The sequence below is a fragment of the Anguilla anguilla genome, chromosome 15, assembly GCF_013347855.1.
Source record: "Anguilla anguilla isolate fAngAng1 chromosome 15, fAngAng1.pri, whole genome shotgun sequence".
Taxonomy (NCBI): Eukaryota; Metazoa; Chordata; class Actinopteri; order Anguilliformes; family Anguillidae; genus Anguilla; species Anguilla anguilla.
In genome coordinates, this window is record NC_049215.1 from 32,894,158 (window position 1) to 32,913,113 (window position 18,956).

General features: G+C 47.3%; 1 protein-coding gene across 11 annotated transcripts in view; it reads left to right on the top strand.

Annotated features, from left to right (window-relative positions):
• Positions 1–17,887, top strand: part of mcf2la (mcf.2 cell line derived transforming sequence-like a) — a 57,953-nt gene extending 40,066 nt beyond the window's left edge. For 5 of the 11 annotated variants that reach the window (XM_035393661.1, XM_035393659.1, XM_035393664.1 and 2 more), the window contains exons 14-33: positions 956–1,020; positions 1,638–1,705; positions 2,534–2,600; positions 3,071–3,186; positions 3,682–3,751; positions 4,299–4,391; positions 5,599–5,691; positions 5,885–6,010; positions 6,571–6,792; positions 8,215–8,307; positions 8,668–8,746; positions 9,445–9,517; positions 9,969–10,075; positions 10,673–10,765; positions 11,016–11,075; positions 11,399–11,473; positions 15,216–15,325; positions 16,096–16,211; positions 16,880–16,983; positions 17,609–17,886. In XM_035393661.1, coding sequence (XP_035249552.1) covers positions 956–1,020; positions 1,638–1,705; positions 2,534–2,600; positions 3,071–3,186; positions 3,682–3,751; positions 4,299–4,391; positions 5,599–5,691; positions 5,885–6,010; positions 6,571–6,792; positions 8,215–8,307; positions 8,668–8,746; positions 9,445–9,517; positions 9,969–10,075; positions 10,673–10,765; positions 11,016–11,075; positions 11,399–11,473; positions 15,216–15,325; positions 16,096–16,211; positions 16,880–16,983; positions 17,609–17,688 — 1,910 coding nt within the window. In that variant the 3' untranslated portion in view covers positions 17,689–17,886. The other 6 variants (XM_035393660.1, XM_035393669.1, XM_035393662.1 and 3 more) reach the window with 6 other exon arrangements.
• The last annotated feature ends 1,069 nt before the right edge of the window (positions 17,888–18,956 follow it).

An 18,956-nucleotide genomic window follows, 5' to 3' on the forward strand; every position in this document is an offset into this window, starting at 1 on the left:
CAGTCGAGATTTTAGACAGCTGTGTTTCCAGTTTCGAGGGCATGGAGCTCCGTTTACAGACATGCCAAATCAATTTTACTGAAAAGGTGTGAAACAGTGGGTTAAGTCACCTCTCCTGGTGTTTTGGGTCTGAGCTGGTTGTGTTATTTAGGATGAGAAAAAAACAGCTGATGACATCACTCTCCACTGAAATAAAAAAAAAAAACATCCAGGATGATAATATTAGTTCATCATGTGTTGAATATTACTTGGGGAACTTGATTGCTTTGAAAATGATTGCACCATTAGTTTCAAAATGGTCTAAAATATTACTTGTTTTTGATGTACAGTTTCCACAAGCACGTCTTGGGTAAATTAGATAATTATTTTTATGGTGATTTAGGTTTGTAGTCTGACTGTGAGCGTTCACAGAGGATTATCTGCACGGATCAGCAATACCCACAAAAGCCAGGTCATTTTGATTTATGGCATCAGTGACCTTTCAAATGAGGTCTTAAAGATTGAAAATGGTTTTGGTGCCCCCTAGTGGCTGATTTGCAGTTGCTGTTAGGTTTCCATATGCAGGGTGTCAACTGTTCTGAGTAGTGACAGTGAAGTCATTCGCACAGATATCTTTGCCTTTGATCATTATGACATATCTATAAGGGCAAGACTTTTTCAGTAACCCCCCCCCCCCACTTACACTCTTTCATTTTTACGCTCTCTCTCACGGCCTCCTCCTGTGATGCACGTATTGACCACATGCTCTGACTCTGATACTTTGATGTCTCTGTTGACGGTTCTCTCTCTCTCTCTCTGATGTCTCTCTCTCTCTCTCTCTCTCCCCTCTCTCTCTCTCTCTCTCTCTCCCTCTCTCTCTCTCTCCCCTCTCTCTCTCTCTCTCTCTCTCTCTCACTCTCTCTCTCTCTCTCTCTCTCTCTCTCTCTCTCTCTCTCTCTCTCGCGATATCTCCCAGGGCACCGGGGAATAGAGAAGACCTGCGGTGGAGGCGAGGCGGAGACTGGCGTGAGCTGCAGAAAAGTAAGCCAGGATTTAAACACGCTCCAGCATGCTGAGAGACGTCCCAGAATGCATCTGGCTAAGAACATTCATTTTGAAGTATTGCCAGTTCTTGTACCACCCAAAAAAAAATTATTATTAACCCCTATTATTTTCCTATAGTTTTATTATTATTATTATTATTATTATTATTATTCATGGATGGATACATATTGTTATACATGGAACATGGGTGAAGAGCATGAAAGTCCACCATAATGAGCTAAATAGGTAATTTGCACAGTAAAACAGTTTTTTTTTTTTTGCTAAGGCTTTTTTTGTTTTTTTGTTCACGTTGCACCAAACGTGGCACATACAGTGGCATGGGTGCACCTAACCATTCTTGGGAACTATAAATCAGTTATGCTGGAGCAGTGAGCCACTGAATTTTGGATTGGGTGTGGCCTAGCACATTTATGGTCATAACTCACCGAATGTTCCTCCAATTCCCACAAAGCTTGCGCTGATTTGCCACATAGTTATTGTTCTCAGTAAACCCGACTGTGTCTCATTAGTAGTTCTTTAAGCAATGGCCAGTTTCCCGTAGGCATCCATTGTGTTTCAGTGTTTTTCATGCGAGTCTCTCCCTGCCTCTCCAGCTGCAGGACAGCGGCAGCCGGCAGGGATCGCTCTCCGAGGAGGAGGAGAACCTGGCCATCCTGAGACGGTGAGACAGTAAATAATAATTATGTTATTAAGTGAGGTTGCCCAGTGCCGAGCACTGTTTTTTCCTCTTGAGCTACCAGTGGCTGCACATCAACTTGCAGTTAGATTGTAGTTAGATTGCATTTGTCACAATAGCTCTATAAAAGGACTGTTGGGGGTTTGAGGTGTGTGGTTAAGGGATTTGGAATGTGGGGTTAAGGGGTTTGGGGTATAGGATTAAGGGGTTTGGGGTATAGGATTAAGCGGTTTGGGGTATAGGATTAAGAGGTTTGTGATGTGGGGTTAAGGGGTTTGGGATGCAGGGTTAAGGGGTTTAGGATGTGGCGTTAGGGGGTTTGGGATGTGCGGTATAGGATTAAGGGGTTTGGGATGTGGGGTTAAGGGGTTTGGGGTATAGGATTAAGGGGTTTGGGGTATAGGATTAAGCGGTTTGGGGTATAGGATTAAGGGGTTTGGGGTATAGGATTAAGGGGTTTGGGGTGCAGGGTTAAGCGGTTTGGGGTATAGGATTAAGAGGTTTGTGATGTGGGGTTAAGGGGTTTGGGATGCAGGGTTAAGGGGTTTAGGATGTGGCGTTAGGGGGTTTGGGATGTGCGGTATAGGATTAAGGGGTTTGGGATGTGGGGTTAAGGGGTTTGGGGTATAGGATTAAGGGGTTTGGGATGTGGGGTTAAGGGGTTTGGGGTATAGGATTAAGGGGTTTGGGATGCGGAGTTAAGGGGTTTGGGTATAGGATTAAGGGGTTTGGGATGTGGGGTTAAGGGGTTTAGGGTATAGGATTAAGGGGTTTGCGGTGTGTGGTTAAGGTGCTCTGTCCTTTTCGTCCCAGGCATGTGATGAATGAGCTGCTGGAGACAGAGAGAGCGTATGTGGAGGAGCTGCTCTGTGTGCTTCAGGTGAGTGGGGCTCTGCTCTCTCACCCCCAAACAGCCCCAGGACCTGCAGAACAGAGACAGCACACTTCACACCTCATTAAAATCCCTGTAGATGACCATTTTAAAACAAAAATAAATATATTTGACATCTCCAGTCCCCTGTGAATTTGGAATGTCCAATTTGCAAACCATGTACCAGCATGCTCATGTACACCCCCCCGCTCCCGGCTTGGGAGAGTGAAGACAGCTCACGCTTCTCTTCCAAAACACGCGGAGTCAGCCAGCTGCTTCTTTTCACACCACGCACAGCCATAAGCCACGCACACGCAGAGCGGGGGGTGGAGGAGACCCAATCATACGCGTCTGACCCATTGGCTGGCGCCTGTGCAGCCAATGGGTCCCTTGAGCAATGAACACTACTATCCCTGCAGACTGAATCCTTCCCGTAATTCCCTTGGGGCGGTGCAAACCCTGATTTCCATGCCTTGCAGGGGTACGCTGCTGAGATGGACAACCCGGCCATGATGCACCTCATCCCGAGCGTGCTGCAGAACAAGAAGGACATCCTGTTTGGAAACATGGCTGAGATTTACCAGTTCCACAAGAGGTACGGTCCTCCCTCCTGGCCGTGGAACACACTGAAATCCACGCTGCCTGCTTTCAGTTGTGATGCACTGATTGGGCAGCGCAGATTTAGCAGATGTACTGAGATTAAAATTACACTGTGTGTGGGCTTATTTGTTTCTGACTTCAGCGGTTGTGATATTCAAGGGTGTCTCGAGCCCCTTAATTACCGAGTTCCTGTAACAATATGTACCAGAGAGGGCCACTTGGCTCAAACATCAAAATATTTCTGTCAGCTATTTAAAAAAAAAAAAAAACTATACTAAAAAGAACCAAAAAATACTGCCTCTTTTGTCTGCGGGGCCTAGTCTGTGTCTCTGGGGCCAGGGACTTTATTTTGGTTTACGTTCTAACTTTGGGGAGAGAATGAATGCCCGTTTGTATTTTTACCCTCTACTCCTGTTGGACTCTCTCTCCCTCTCCCTCCCTCTCCCTCCCTCTCTCTCTTTCTCTTTCTTTGTCTCTCTCTCTCTCTCAGGACCTTTCTCAGAGAGCTGGAGGCGTTCACAGACTGCCCTGAGCTGGTTGGCCGGTGCTTCCTGCAGCGGGTGAGCTCACAGCATGGAAAATACTTGATTAAATCACCGATGGCGGGTGTGTGTGGCATTAACCGGGAGGTGCACTGCTAGCCAGAACATTGGACACGGCACTGCTCCCCTCCTCCCCCTCCCCTCCCCTCCCCTCCCCTCCCGTCCTCTCCAGCTCAGCTGACCTGTGGTCAGTGTCCTGGTGCAATGTGAATGTCGTGTGCCAGGTGGCTGTTATTCATTGGTGGTAATTGAGGCGAGTTTCCCCTTCACTGCAAAGCGCTTTTTGCGATCGTTTAGGTGGAGGACCTTGCGTAAAAATGCACTGTTCCTTTCCTGTTCATCCTAGAAAGTTCTGGATTCCTCTGATGAATAGTAAACTGAATATTTTATTTGTGTCGCATAAACAATCCGTGATTCATATGTGGCAGTGATACAGTGGTGTTCACATGGCAACAGGTATTTGTGTACGCCGTAAAAGTATGAGCTATGTGCCGTAACTGCTTTGTGATCTGCATGTTATGACCCGCTTGTGTGTTTCACGGCTTTTCCTCTCTCTCCGACGCAGATGAATGATCTGCAGATCTATGAGAAGTACTGTCAGAACAAACCGCGCTCCGAGAGCTTGTGGAGACAGTGCTCTGACTGTGCCTTCTTCCAGGTAACCCCCTCTGTGACCTCATATTCCCCTAGTAACCCCCACTGTGACCTCATATCCCCCTAGCAACCCCCTCTGTGACCTCATATTCCCATAGTAACCCCCACTGTGACCTCATATCCCCCTAGTAACCCCCACTGTGACCTCATATTCCCATAGTAACCCCCATTGTGACCTCATACCCCCATAGTAACCCCCACTGTGACCCATACGCTGCAAAGCAACCCCCGTCTATGATGTCACACTCCCCTAGGTAACCCCCTCTATGACCTCACAGTCCTCCAAGTAACCTCCTCTATGACCTCACACTCCTCTAAGGGAACCCCCTTTATGAAGCATACAGACCTTTATATTATATAGATTCAGGCATGAAGACCTGACATGTGGGTCACAGATTGTAAGGGTATCATCTTATAAATACCTTGGTTTTCGGTGGATGATAAAATGTCATTAAAATTGCATATTGAAGAGCTTACTAAAAAATTTAAACTTAAGCTTGGCTTCTTCTACAGAAGCAAGACATGTTTCTCTCAGACTGATAAAATGCTAATTGTTCAGTCAACTTTGATGTCTATTTTCATGCGTGCGGCAGACTCCACTTTGAAGTCCAGATGCCTTGTATCATAATGCCTTAAGATTCATTACTGACGATACATTTTTGACACATAATTGTGACTTGTGTCTGAAAGCTGGCCCTCCCTCACAGTCCGGAGAAATTATGCTAACAGCGCCCGCTTTTAATTTACAAGGCCTTGCTAGGAAAACTTCCATTAAAGCTCTCATCACTGCCACAGTTCAGAGCGAGAGCCTGCTGTACAAGATCCCAACAGTGACTCACCTTAGCGGTTCTTCCGTTTATTTCTGTACCAGGAAGAAAAGGCTTTCAAATGCACCAATTAAATGTAATGAACTGAACTGTTTGGTTACTCTGCACGAGTATAGGACCTTAATAAAACCCTATTTAATTGTGTCTTGTATTTGTCAGAAATGATATTTAATGGAGTACTGCATTTAATTTATTGCTTTGCAGTATTATAGTTTTATTTGATATATTCATATTTTTATGTTTTGTTCACTGGGCAGATACTGTATGTGAAAGAGAACTTGGTTCTCCTTGTCCTACCCTGTTTAAATAAAGGTTAATAAATAAATCTTAAATATAAGATTGTATATTTTGTGTGTTCTTGGTCTGACTGTGTGACTCGTACAGGAGTGCCAGAGAAAGCTGGAGCATAAACTGGGCTTGGACTCGTATCTTCTCAAACCTGTGCAGAGGATAACCAAGTACCAGCTCTTACTGAAGGTAAGCTTTGTCACTGACAGCTTCAGGTTGTGACCAAAACTGTAATCCCAATTCTTCCACGCAATCATTATACTGAAAATACGGGAATTCTACAGGCTGTTACTGAAGATCATTATTCTAAAGATATTCAGATTACAGATTTGTTTTCTGGCAGAAGGGGACAGTAGGCTAATCTGTGTGTTTCTGTAACCAGGAGCTGCTGAAGTACAGTAAGGCCTGTGATGGTGCGGCGGACCTGCAGGAGGCGCTGTCCTCCATCCTGGGCATTCTGAAGGCGGTTAACGACTCCATGCACCTGATCGCCATCACCGGTTATGAGGTGAGGTTAGCGTCAGTGCCGCCTATCCGCACAGTGGGATTTACATAGCTCTGTCATCACTGCATTCTTTTCCACGTATTGCTTTAAAACTCAGGGCTGCTGGGTGGTGCATTTGGTAAAGACACCACGCTGTGGTGCATGGATGAGCCTCATAGTCTCTGATTGAATGTGTCACAAAACGAAGAGTTTAAAGCCACAATGTGTATACACGGTTTGTACGCGGCACTGTGTTTGCCAGTGGTTTGATTTTGGCTGGGTCCTCCCTCTTATTAATTGTTCTCCTAGCTCAACTGAGGAGGCAAGACACGAGAGAATGCAAACTGGATGGGCCAATGGGATGAGCACACAGTGTGCACCCAGCGCTCATGGGAGTTGTAGTTTCATGTAGTATCACCTTAAATTGACTTAATTATTTCAGATTCCTTTTGTGAACTACAATGATTTTTTTTTTCATAGAAAATACTACCAAAAGGTGGCATTTTTTTTATGTCAAGCCCAGAAGGGGAAGCCTTTGGAAACCTTAACACCCCCACCCCCCCTCCTCCTCCTCCCCCCTGTAGGCTAACCTTGGCGACCTGGGCAGGCTGCTCATGCAGGGCTCCTTCAGCGTGTGGACGGAGCACAAGAAGGGCCATGCGAAGGTGAAGGACCTGGCGCGGTTCAAGCCCATGCAGCGCCACCTCTTCCTGCACCAGAAGGCCCTGCTGTTCTGCAAGCGCCGGGAGGAGAACGGGGAGGGGTACGAGAAAGCCCCCTCCTACAGCTTCAAACACTCGCTCAGCGTGAGTTTACGGGGGGGCCGCGGGGGGCATGGGGGGGGCACGAAATGTCCTTCATTATACAATGCTGGGGGGTGGGGGGCATGGGGGGGCACGAAATGTCCTTCATTCCTTCATTGTACAAATCTTGGAGGGGTGGGGGTGGGCATCAAATGTCCTTCATTATACAAACCTGGGGGGGGGGGGGGGAATCAAATGCCCTTGATTATTACAAAGATGCGGGGGTGGGGGGGGGGGGGGTTTAGCTAACAGTTTGGAATCTCTTTGGCGTTCGTCAGTTCCGACTCTGGTAGGTGATCCTATAAGCTTGTGTCCTCATCAGACCTGGTTTTTAGTTCCAGTAACGGTTTGGCTGCTGAACGATGTGCCTCTCGTGTACCTCAAAGCACCTCTCATGATGTTGCGGCCAGGATCAGCAGTTTTTCTTAAGCATGTGACCCACAGGGATTTACAGTAAACTTGCACTGCAGGTGATATCCCTGTGGGGTCCTCAAAGGCACTGGATTAGCATGACTTAGTCACCTGACTAATCATACAGTTGGTTAATTGTGTGAGGAAGGAAAATGAACATGGGTGGAATATCGAACAGAAAATGTATTTGAGTGACTGAGTGCATCAGTATGTACCGGGTACCCTGCAGATTCAATATCTTTTCTGCAGACTGAAAAATGAATACCAAAGACTGGCTCAGCTCACACCCTGCGCAGTCAGAATAATACATGTCTGTTAATTTATCGAAATATTCAGTGAATCTGCAGAGACAACGTGTCGCAGCCCAGATGCACTCCAAAAGAAGCCATGCTTATTTCAACCAATTCACAAATTCCTTGAGGTTGTTAGGGTTTTTTCACACCAAGCAGGCCCAAGCAAGAACTTTATTAAATCCAGATTATTTTCACAAGCCCTGGGGGAGTTCTGGGGCCAAGAGTGAGAATCTTTCCAAATGTCGCACAGAAAGCACAACTACATTTGTCCACAGAAATGGAAACCATTTCATTATTATGAATCTTCATAATTATTGTCATTTTTTGTGCGGGTGATAGAACTGCATTTGTAATGTGTGTGGGCTACTTTCCGCAGATTAAAAAAGCAAAGATCTAGTGCAAAACAATTAAAGGATGCTATTGCCACATGTTGGATGGTTTTAATAACCACACTGAATATAGCACATGACATTGCGGGAACATTGCTGTCAATCATTGTTGCAAGTTGCAACTGACTTATGAACGTGGATTATTGGGGTAGGTGTGGTGTGATAACTGTCAAAATGTGTGGATAGACCTCCATGCACACCGTACAGATCAGTTATTCTGAAGCCTTTATTATCTGTGCGGGTCTGTGACCCTGAAGCACTCTCTCATTCTCTGCCTCCCTCCTTCTGTCCCTCTCTCGTTCTGTCGTTCTCTCCTCTCTTCTCACCTTCAGATGAGTGCCGTGGGGATCACGGAGAACGCAAAGGGCGACAACAAGAAGTTTGAGATTTGGTGCAATTCCAGAGAGGAAGTGTATATAGTGCAGGTGGGTAAAGACACCCTTATCACACACTTATTACCTGCATGAACAAAAAAACACAAAGAAAATACTCAATATGACCCAAAAGATCTGGACAGCCCTTGGTCTGATGCTGTTTTTCATGGTTTGGGCTTGGCCCCTTAGTCCCAGTGAAGGCAAATCTTAATGTATTACCTACACACAGTAAACAGAAAACACGAAGCAAATATTTTGTTATAATAATAAATTTGTGATTTCAAAAGTAATTGTAACCGTCAGTTATCATTTTTAAGACAGGTGTGCTTGTGTAGGTGGCAAGACACATCTCATTTTTAAATACACTTGTTTTTGTTTATAATCTTTTTTTTAATTCATTTTGACATTCAGGCCCCCACACCTGAAATAAAAACTGCCTGGGTGAAGGAGATCCGGAAGGTTCTGACAGAGCAGTTGCAGGCTTTCAGGGGTAAGATGGATTCCAGGTCCGACTGTAGTAGCTTTGATAAGAGCTTGCTTAGTGGATGGAGCTACCTGTTCTCCATCTGTTCTGTTGTACCTGAAGGGTAAATTAGAGGCATTCGGAAGTGGGCAGCGCGATATGCAACGTTATACAACTTTTTTTTTTTTTCCATAGCATTCCATAGCACAGCATTGCATCTATTTATACAGCTGGGTATATACTGAAGCAATGCAGGTTACGTACATTTGCTCAAGGGTACAACAGCAGTGTCCTACCCGGGAATCGAATCTGTGACCTTTTCGGCTCCTTACCCATTGTACTACACTGCTGCTGTACTGCACTACTCTGTATTCACATGGTAGAGCTACACGATGCCAGTTTTGATAAATAACACCACTGTGCTTTTTTTTTTTCCTCCTTCCTTGGAGATCTGAGTCTGAGGTTTTATCGGCTTTTATTTGATGTTTGCGGAGGTGCAGCGTCTCCCGTGTTAATGCCTGGGTGGGGGGGGGGGGGGTAACCCTGGCTGCCATTGCTGGGGTCTTTGCACAAATCACGCTGCTGCACACAACTTGCAACCCCAGGACACATGTAACAGGCTGTGTGATTGGGTGCTGTGCCAGTCACAGTGGGGGATTGTGGGTAGTTCTGTGTCTGTCTTTGGTCTCGTTTTATGTGACTTATTCCAATCTGACCTGTTCCAGAAGCCAGCCAGCAGAGGGCGACGGATCAGGTATTCCAGTTCCCTTCGGGCAACTCCCCACCTACCGGGCTCAGGTGAGTTACCTGTGATGACTTGCGTGACAGAAGAATTACGTACACTGAGCAGTCGGAGGAGGCAGTGACTGCTCACCTGATACAGAGCAGACGTGTTGTGGGGTCGTAGGGTTGCGGTGGCCAATGCAAGCCCCATGAGAACTGAGATAGTTATCTGCCAATGGAGAGAGAGTCTTCTGAGGCAAGCCCGTGTGTCGGAGTGAGCGTGTGCATGGGCACTTGAAAAATAAATGAAATACTAATTCAAATTATTATTATTAAAATGAATAAATGTGTTTTGTGATTACACAGGTTCCCTTTGTCTAATATTACAGTTTGTCTAAAGATCTGAAACCATTCAGCGTGTAAAATATAGAGGAAATGAGGAAGCCCACAGCTCTCTATGTGCTTCTGTTCGCCCTTCTCCAGCTGGGCTCTTGTCCTTCATTGCATTGCCCTTTTCTCTCTGCAGTCCCTTCAGAAGTGGGCAGAAGAGCAACAAGAAGGGCGAAGAGAAGAGGACAGAGCCCGGCAGCCCGGAGCCCGTCACCAGTCCAAAAACCCCAGAAAAGGCCAAAGGTCAGCAATGCCACAGCACCAGTACCAGGCCTCCCTAAAAAGACATGGCGTCCACTATAACCCCCCCTGCCTCTAAGGTGCAGGCTGCAGCCTCAGAGCTGAGCTGTTTTGGACAGAGGGGGAACAGGGCTGAGTGCTCACTGTTGTTCCCCATGCAGGCCCTGCACACCATGCTTACACTGAGCTTTGCTGGCAGTATGGTGGCCACTTTGGTCTCTCTCCGTCCTCCTCTTCCCCTTTTTTTCTTCTTCAACTGCTTGTACTAATTATAGCCTTCTCTTTTCTTCTCTCTCTTTCCCCATCGTCTGTGGTGTAATTTCTCTCCCTCCCTCTTTTCTCTGCCTCTTCTCCCTCTCTCTCTTTCTCTGTTTCTGCCGCTTCTCTCTCTCTCTCTCTCTCTCTCTCTCTCCCTCTATGCCTCTGCTCCCTCTCTGTCTTTCTCTGTCTCTCTTTCTCTCTCCCTCTCTCTGCCTCTGCTCCCATTCTCTCTCCCTCTCTCCCTGTCTCTCTCACTGTCTCTCTCCCTCCCTCTCTCTATTTCCCTCTCTCTCTCTCTCTCTCCCTCCTGTTGTTTTCCCTTCTTCTCTGCTGCTGTAGATGATACAGCCACCAGTCCCACCACAGAGAGGGCCATGGTGGCCAAAAAACGCTTTTCCTTACAGGGGTTCAGCAACCTCAAGAGTCAGAAAGGTAAAACTCCACCCTGTCTCTCAGGTGACACAGTTTTACCTGCAACCCCCCTGTCTACCATCTCTCACTGCTGCCATGAGCACTCTGAGCTCTAGCTATATATTGCATGGATAGTCTTCTATTGTATTTGGCTTGTAACGTTGCCCTTTGAAGAGATTTTAAAAGATTAATTTTTTCCTTATTAAAAATCTCAGGTGTAGTTAAGCATTGAATTACCGTCAGGTGAAATTTGGCATGCTTCCCTCTGCAGAGCCAGCACTTCCTGATGTTAAAAGCCTAACATTACCCATGGCCCACCTCTCTCCACCAGGTACCTGGCTGTTAGCCTCAGACGATCTCAAAGCGTAGTATGCACACCTCAGGACTCTCCCTGTCACCTTTGACACCATAGCTCTCATAGCTCAAAGCACAAACCTTTGTATTGCTCAGCTAGAGTCATACTGTATATACATGGCTCTGTTTTTTTAGTCACGATCATTCAGTTCAGTTTCCAGCCCCATGTAGCCGGTGTAGACTACTTTTCTCAGATTTTCACATTTTACTTTTAATTTTTTATTCTGTCTGCCTTTTTACTCCCTATCTCATCTTTGTGTCTTCTTCCTCTTCCTCTTCCTCTTCTTGCAATGCTGCCAGGATCTCCTCCGAGCCCTGACCGCAAAACCAAGCGGCATGAGGTCAAGAGTGACCCAACTCCGTTTGGTTTTAGAGGTACTCTATCCCTTTAAGCCTCTTGCCTTGTCCCCGTCCGCATGTGTCGTGTTCATGGGGAATGTGAACAGGGGGGCACACATTAAAGACGCCATTTTGTGTGTCTGAAGTCATCAAACCAGTAGCCTTCCCCTGAAGTCTGATGTTAGATGCCAGAGAACCAAGAGCTTGCTACAATGCCAAATTATGACCGTTTCCAACACTGTTGCTGCAGTGCCAAATTATGTCCGTTGCCAACACTGTTGCTGCAATGCCAAATTATGTCCGTTTCCAACACTGTTGCTGCAATGCCAAATTGTGTCCGTTACCAACACTGTTGCTGCAATGCCAAATTATGTCCGTTTCCAACACTGTTGCTGCAATGCCAAATTATGTCCGTTTCCAACACTGTTGCTGCAATGCCAAATTATGTCAGTTTTCAACATTGACACTGCTGCTCGTGGCAGGAAACGTGTCTGTTTTTCGCATTTGTGTCCACTCCGTAAATGCACCTTGTCATGCAATGATTATCCAGCACATCTTGCTCCTGGGTGGCATTACTTGTTACACATGCACTGATTCACAATACAGTGATGCCCCCCCCCACCCCCACAGTCCACAACCAAATTCTGCCTGTGCCAGTACTAGCTTATTTGAATTTTTTTTTAAATTGTTTTCATTTAACCTTTATTTAACCTGGGTAGTCACGTTAAGATTGACATCTCTTTTGGAAGTGAGCTACATGTTTTTTGGTCTGTGGGAGGAAAACTGGAGTACCCGGAGAAAATTCAAGGACAAATGCAGGGAGAGAACGTGCAAACTCCACACAGAAAGGATCCGGCCAGCCGGGACTCGAATCCTTCTTGGGCTAACCACTACACCACTGTGCCACCACCATGCATGCCACCATGGGTGCCACCACCGTGCCACCACGGTGGTGTAATGGCTAGCGCTGGTTAGCATTGCCTGGTGGTGTATTTTTGATTCCCTTCTTCATTCCACTGGAGTGTGATTTTTTTTCCTGATTAAATAGGAAAACCTGATTTTCATACCTTAATTGCATTGTGAGGACACAAGTAATTGGCTTTACTGCTGAACATTCTTTCCTTGATTAGCTGTCAAAGAGCAGCAGAACTGAGTTTATGAAACCCCCAAGTCTGAAAATCTGAAAAACTGCCTGTTTAATCAGGGAAAATCACAGTCCTGACAACAGGAATTCCGGTCCACCACGTGCCTGTGATCTGTGGGATGCCCCCTGGCTGCTCAGTTGGGGTACTGCACCCAGGAAATAAAGGCCGGGCCGGTTGTACACACAGTGTGCAGGTCCCCTTACCAAACTGATGGAGAATATTGATGCAGCGGTCTCTGTCAGTGGATCTCAGTTCAGAAGTGTGATTCCAATCGTGGGCAAAAAAATATTTTTTTTAAATTATATTACAAAAAAGTTTTCGTAATTACTCATTTGACAGTAAGCTTTCTGTTGCACATTCTGGCCCTGGAGAAGATCTGCATCTCGTTAAGAATGTGGCGTGGAGCCAGTAATAAGAAACCGTGGAAACTGACCGCTGCATCTTCCTCCTGCTCCCCCTCCCCCACCCCCTCACCCCCCCCCCCCTGACTAACACAGGTCCTCCCATCAGCCTCACCAGAGTCACATGGTTCAGTACTCCTCACCTGTTGCCGGCTAAGAAGAGAGGTAAAAAAACAGGGGTCAGAATCACCCGGGACCTCACAATGTGATATTATCCCGATAATCGGGTCACGGTACGATAGTATTGCGATTCTTTGCATTTTTTTGCGATACACATCACACAGACTCTCAGTTGAATGAAGACAAAATTTTGCTGCAGGGTTGCCATGGCAGCATAGCTGCAGTTTTGAAGCAAATGGAGTAGGTGACTAGCTAGCTATCCATGATAGGAAACATACCGTGAGACCATTTTGACCCAAATTTTATCTTAATAATAAGTTATGTGAGTTACAGAGAACCTGGCATAAGGCTACCTTGCTGCTTGACTAGAAAAAGAGGGACTAGAATGTGTGTCTGGTTGCTAGGCAGTATCTATGGTTTGGGCTATTTGCTGAAAGTAGTCAGTCGTTTCCATTGTATTGTACACTAATGTTAATTATGGCGGTGGTTGTTTTCCAGTTATTAGTCTATTAGTCTCAAAATATCAACGCTGTATCGCAGGTGAAAGTATCGCAATACTATGCCGTATCAGTTTTTTGGTAAAAACCCAGAAGACAAAGGCTGTATTGTGCGGGTTTCCCGCCTGTGAGGGTTAAATTCGCACAATCCAAAAGTAGCCCTGGATGCACACTGTACCGATGGTCCTGTTCGATTCTCAGAGAAACCCCCCCCGTCTCTCTTCCAAGTCCTCTCCGTCTAAATGTTACATGTTTTTTGTGGAGTTTTAAAATGGGAGAAAGGGCTCAGTCTCCTGCCGGGACCCATGAGCTGCTCAGTCTCTGGTGACAAAGGGGGGTCGCGCTGAATGGAATCTGGTCTCTTTACGGTGTCTCTCAGCCCCATTCTGCTCCAGCTCTTGTCCCTGCTTTTCTATTGGCCCTCGCTGGACCTGCTGCTCAGTCTCTCATTCCTGCATTTCTATTGGCCCGCGCCGGACCTGCTGCTCTGTCTCTGATGCGGTTGTGGCTGGTGCTTCAGCTCCAGGAGCTCCTCAAGGCTTACGCCACTGCGATAGCCTGTCCTCTTCCTCAATCACCCACTCCGCCTGTCACCCTCTCCCACTCCGCCCCAGTCACCCACTCCGCCTGTCAGCCACTCCCACTCCGCCCCAGTCACCCACTCCGCCTGTCACCCACTCCCACTCCGCCCCAGTCACCCACTCCGCCTGTCACCCAATCCCACTCCGCCTGTTACCCACTCCGCCCCAGTCACCCACTCGGCCTGTCACCCACTCCCACTCCACCCCAGTCACCCACTCCGCCTGTCACCCACTCCCACTCCGCCCCAGTCACCCACTCCGCCTGTCACCCACTCCCACTCCGCCCCAGTCTCCCACTCCGCCTGTCACCCACTCCGCCCCAGTCACCCACTGCACCTCTCACCCACTCTGCCTCAGTTCCACATCCAGGATGCAATTTTTTCCTCAATTAATCAGGAAATATGTGTTTTCAGACCGTTCTGTGTTGCCACATTTGAGCCAGACAGACCTGATCCAGAAACAGCTGGATTTATTTTCTGCAGATGACCTGATGGCCATGATCATGATGATGAGTTGGGAGCTAGCAGTTGCATCAACAGTCATATAAACCCTTCCTCAGTTATTAAAATTATAGCATTTTATTATCATTTTATTAACCATGCCAACATTTTATCCCCAATTAATCTTGAATTGAACTGTTCATTTATAGCAGGAGACTAGCTTGCAAAGCAAGGCATATTTTTATAGCACTATAAAACCCAGTGCTTTCTTTTTTTCTGGTGGTCACACGGTACCTAAACGGCACATTTCTATAAACGCAACGTCTGTCACCAAGTGATTGCTTCTTTTTGAAGGAAAAAACAAAACACCATGATGCTGAAGGCCACGGTTAAGTACCCCTTGCTTTGGTTGAGTGACGCTCCTGCTTGGGCCAGGGCTGGTGGGTGGGGCTTAAGCAAGCTGGGTTTAAGCTATCGGCCTGGACCGCAGCGTGTGATTTCACCTCTGTTTGTCCCATCTCCATCCGGCTGTACCCAATGAGGAGCAGTATTGACTAGACCCCTCCCTCTCTTTGCCCCCCCCCCCCCATCCAGGCTGGGGCAAGGCCTCACTCTCCTTGGATCCATCTGAAGAGAATGATGGGTACTCCAGCTCTGAGGACCCCCTGAACTCTGACCCCGAAGATGAAGCAGGGAAGAAGCTGGTGAGCTGCTGAGTGTGGTTGCGTCTGAAATGTTGTGACATATTTCATCTTGCGGTTAGCTAACGTTAGCTACTAGCCAGTGTTGCATAACAGTAATTCTACTGTGTACGTGACAGTAAAAACTAGCTAGTTGATGTGACTTTGCGCAAGGCAAACTGAAAAAGATTTAAAATGTAACTATGACCACTGGTTTTAACTACTTTCTGTTAAAGCAAAGTGAAAGGAAATGCATTTAATTTGTTCAGTTCTTTTGCTGCTTTGGCCCTCTGCCGCTATTAGTTGACGTCTGGTTGCTTGGGTTGTGAACTATCGCAATGCACTGTGGGAATCTCATGCCAGCGCAGTGTCCAGTGTTTGGATGCTATAATGTTTCACCAGATATGGCATGACTGTGCCCACTATATTCCGTCTACACTGATCGTATGCTGACCACACCCATAGTGTTGCCCACATCCATCATTACGCTGACCACACTCATAGTGTAACCTACACTCGTCATTATGCTGACCACACCCATGGTGTTGTCTACACCCATCATTATGCTGACCACACCCATAGTGTAACCCACACCTGTCATTATGCTGACCACACTTATAGTGTTGCCCATACCAATCATTATGCTGACCACACCCATAGTGTTGCCCACACCTGTCATTATGCTGACCACACCCATAGTGTAACCCACATCCATCATTACACTGACCACACCCATAGTGTTGCCCACACCCATCATTATGCTGACCAGGTCTCCCGTGCCCCCCCCCCCCCAGGCTCCGGGGAAGTACACGGTGGTGGCAGACTACGAGAGAGGGGGAGGCCCACAGGAATTGGCGGTGAAGAGCGGAGACACGGTCCAGCTGATAAAGGAAGGAGAGGATGGACAGTGGTGAGCCCCGCCCCCTGGCCTCGCCCCCGGGGGAATCCGTTAAGCTGCGCTTAAACGCTAACGCTAGAAAGGCCAGAGCCGACGCCATCGGGCGTCTGGACTTTGAAATGCGAATTACGCCCAACAATGCAAATGCTCCCCGCCCACCCACCCCCCCCCCCCCACCCCCCTCCACCCTCCACAGCTTTTCCTAAATAGCTGGGCTAAAAATAACCGCATTGTTTAGAATTTTTAAAAAATCAACACATTAAAGAAAGCCATTTTCTTCACGAAACAACCGCTGCCAGACAATAGGTAAGAGGTGCTGATAGCCAGGTGCGACTGGGTTGCTCTCTACTCTGGCACGCTATTCAGCAATGACGCTTTAATACAAACCGCTACAAAGTGTACTTACAACCTGGCCCCTCTGCCCTTGGAGCCCCTCGTGACCTATGGGCTACTTCCCCGGTATCTCTGAATTTCAGGGTTTGGAAGCTGAGGTCTAAATGAGGGCATGTTGACCTGGTCCTGAGTTGCTGACTGATGATAACACTCACGTGTGCATTGAGTTAAAGGGGATGGTGTTTGTGTTGTTGCAGGTTTTATGTTCGGTGCACCATGTTTGCGTTGTGGTTGTGTAGCTGGTTTTGTGTTTAGTGGAGGATGTTTGCGTTGTGGTTGTGTTGCAGGTTTGTCCGGAATCTCAAGACCAGTAAGGAGGGTTGGGTCCCAGCTGCGAATCTGCTGACTCTCATTGGGGTGTCAAAGTCCTCCGAGTCCCTCAGCAGCTCAGGTAAAAATCTCTCGCTCCGTTACCCTGTCTGTCTGTACCTAGCCTACCTGTACCTCACTCCGTACCTGCCTGTACCCCACACTGTACCTGCCTGTTCCCCACTCTGTACCTGCCTGTACCCCACTCTGTACCTGCCTGTACCCCACTCTGTACCTGCCTGTACCCCACTCTGTACCTGTCTGTACCCCACTCTGTACCTGCCTGTACCCAACTCTGTACTTGCCTTTACCCCACTCTGTACCTGCCTGTATCCCACTATACCTGCCTGTACCCCACTCTGTACCTGTCTGTACCCCACTCTGTACCTGCCTGTACCCCACTCTGTACCTCCCTGTACTCCACTCTGTACCTGCCTGTACCCCACTCTGTACCTGCCTGTACCCCACTCTGTACCTGTCTGTACCCCACTCTGTATCTGTCTGTACCTGCCTGTACCCCACTCTGTTATTCTGTCTGTCACATTATCTTGTCTATGTCTCCCTTACGTTATGACCCCTTATCTCAATGGTGTCTCAGTGGCACTTCCTGCTTGTCCCCATTCACTGTGCCCACCTGTTTCCAGACTGATTGATTGATTGACTGCTGTTGCTAAGCGCTCCTGGGTGTGTGTGTTTTTGTCCTTCAGAGGGCAGTGGCACAGGCAACCTGAGCAGCTCGTCCAGCTGCAGCGAGACCTACGCCAGCTTCTCTGACATCAAGGCCTGAGAGGGGGGGCCCCCGTCCGGCTGTGTGGCCCTTCGGCGACGTCTGCTCGTCTGCTCGTCTGCTGGTTCTTCCTGTTGGATGCCGCCTCTTCTTCTTCTCCATCCCTCTCCGCCCCATCTGATTTCAGACCCCGTGGAAGGAACTGTCTTCTCCCCTTCCTAGGAACATTAACATGTTTTAGTGTTTGGGGAGGGTGTGGGTGTGGGTGTTGGGGGGGTGGGGGGGGGGGGGGGGTGGGGGCCAGGGTAAAGGGTGTCAGACTCCGGCCCCCTCCGTGGTGCAGTGAGACATGGGACGCTCGGGGGGCAAAATGGTACCTCCCGCCCGCCAGTAGATTGGGCTGTGTCAGCTCCAGGGCCTGGCACACTTCCTGGCCGCGTACCCACATCCTGGGTACCGCATTCTGGGTTGCCACAGCAACACTCTGCAATGCACCTTCACCTTCCTGGATATTTGCTGTAGTCAGCAGCGTTCATGTTTATTCATGTGCCCAATGCCTCTCCTGGAACCATCCGGCGTTTCTTCGTGAGGGGTGTTTGGATATAGATTTTATATGTATATAAGAGGTCGATGAATAAGAAAAGATGTTTTCCTTTATATATTTTTATTATTTTATTAGCCTTTATTTAAGCAGGTTAGTCCCACTGAGTTAAAAAAAAAATCTCTTTTTCAAGAGAGGCCTGGCCAAGAATGGCAGCAGTCCATGTAGTGTGACACGCAAAAATAAATCCCACGTGAACAGTCAAGCTAGAAGTACAGTACAACGAAAGTGCAGGGGAAAAATAAAATCTAATTATCAATTAAAACAGTTAACAGTTATCAATAGACTCTGATCCCACAATGGCTTTAAATTCGCTGAGAGTAACTAGGGTCCTGAAGCTTAAGCTCCTTTTGCAGGCTATTCCAGGGAGAGGGTGCAGAAAACATTATCTTTCCCAACTCAGTTCGAGTTTTAGGAACAGGGATACGCTCTCTGTCCTGAGACTATTTTTGGAACATAAAGAAAGATATATAACAGGGGTGTCTGCTTAGTATGGCCTCATAGATAGAAATAAACAAACCATTGACTGAGCTGACATGTGGAAAGAGCAGGTCAGTTTACTTTGGAGTACAGTACTGATGCATTCATGTACAACTGATCACCATAATCAAGAACAGTTAAAAATGTAGCTCCGACCAGTCTTTGTCTGAGAAAAACAAGACTTGTCCCTTAAGCAAAAACATTCAACATTTTAACATTTTCACCAGATTTTGCATATGAGGCTTAG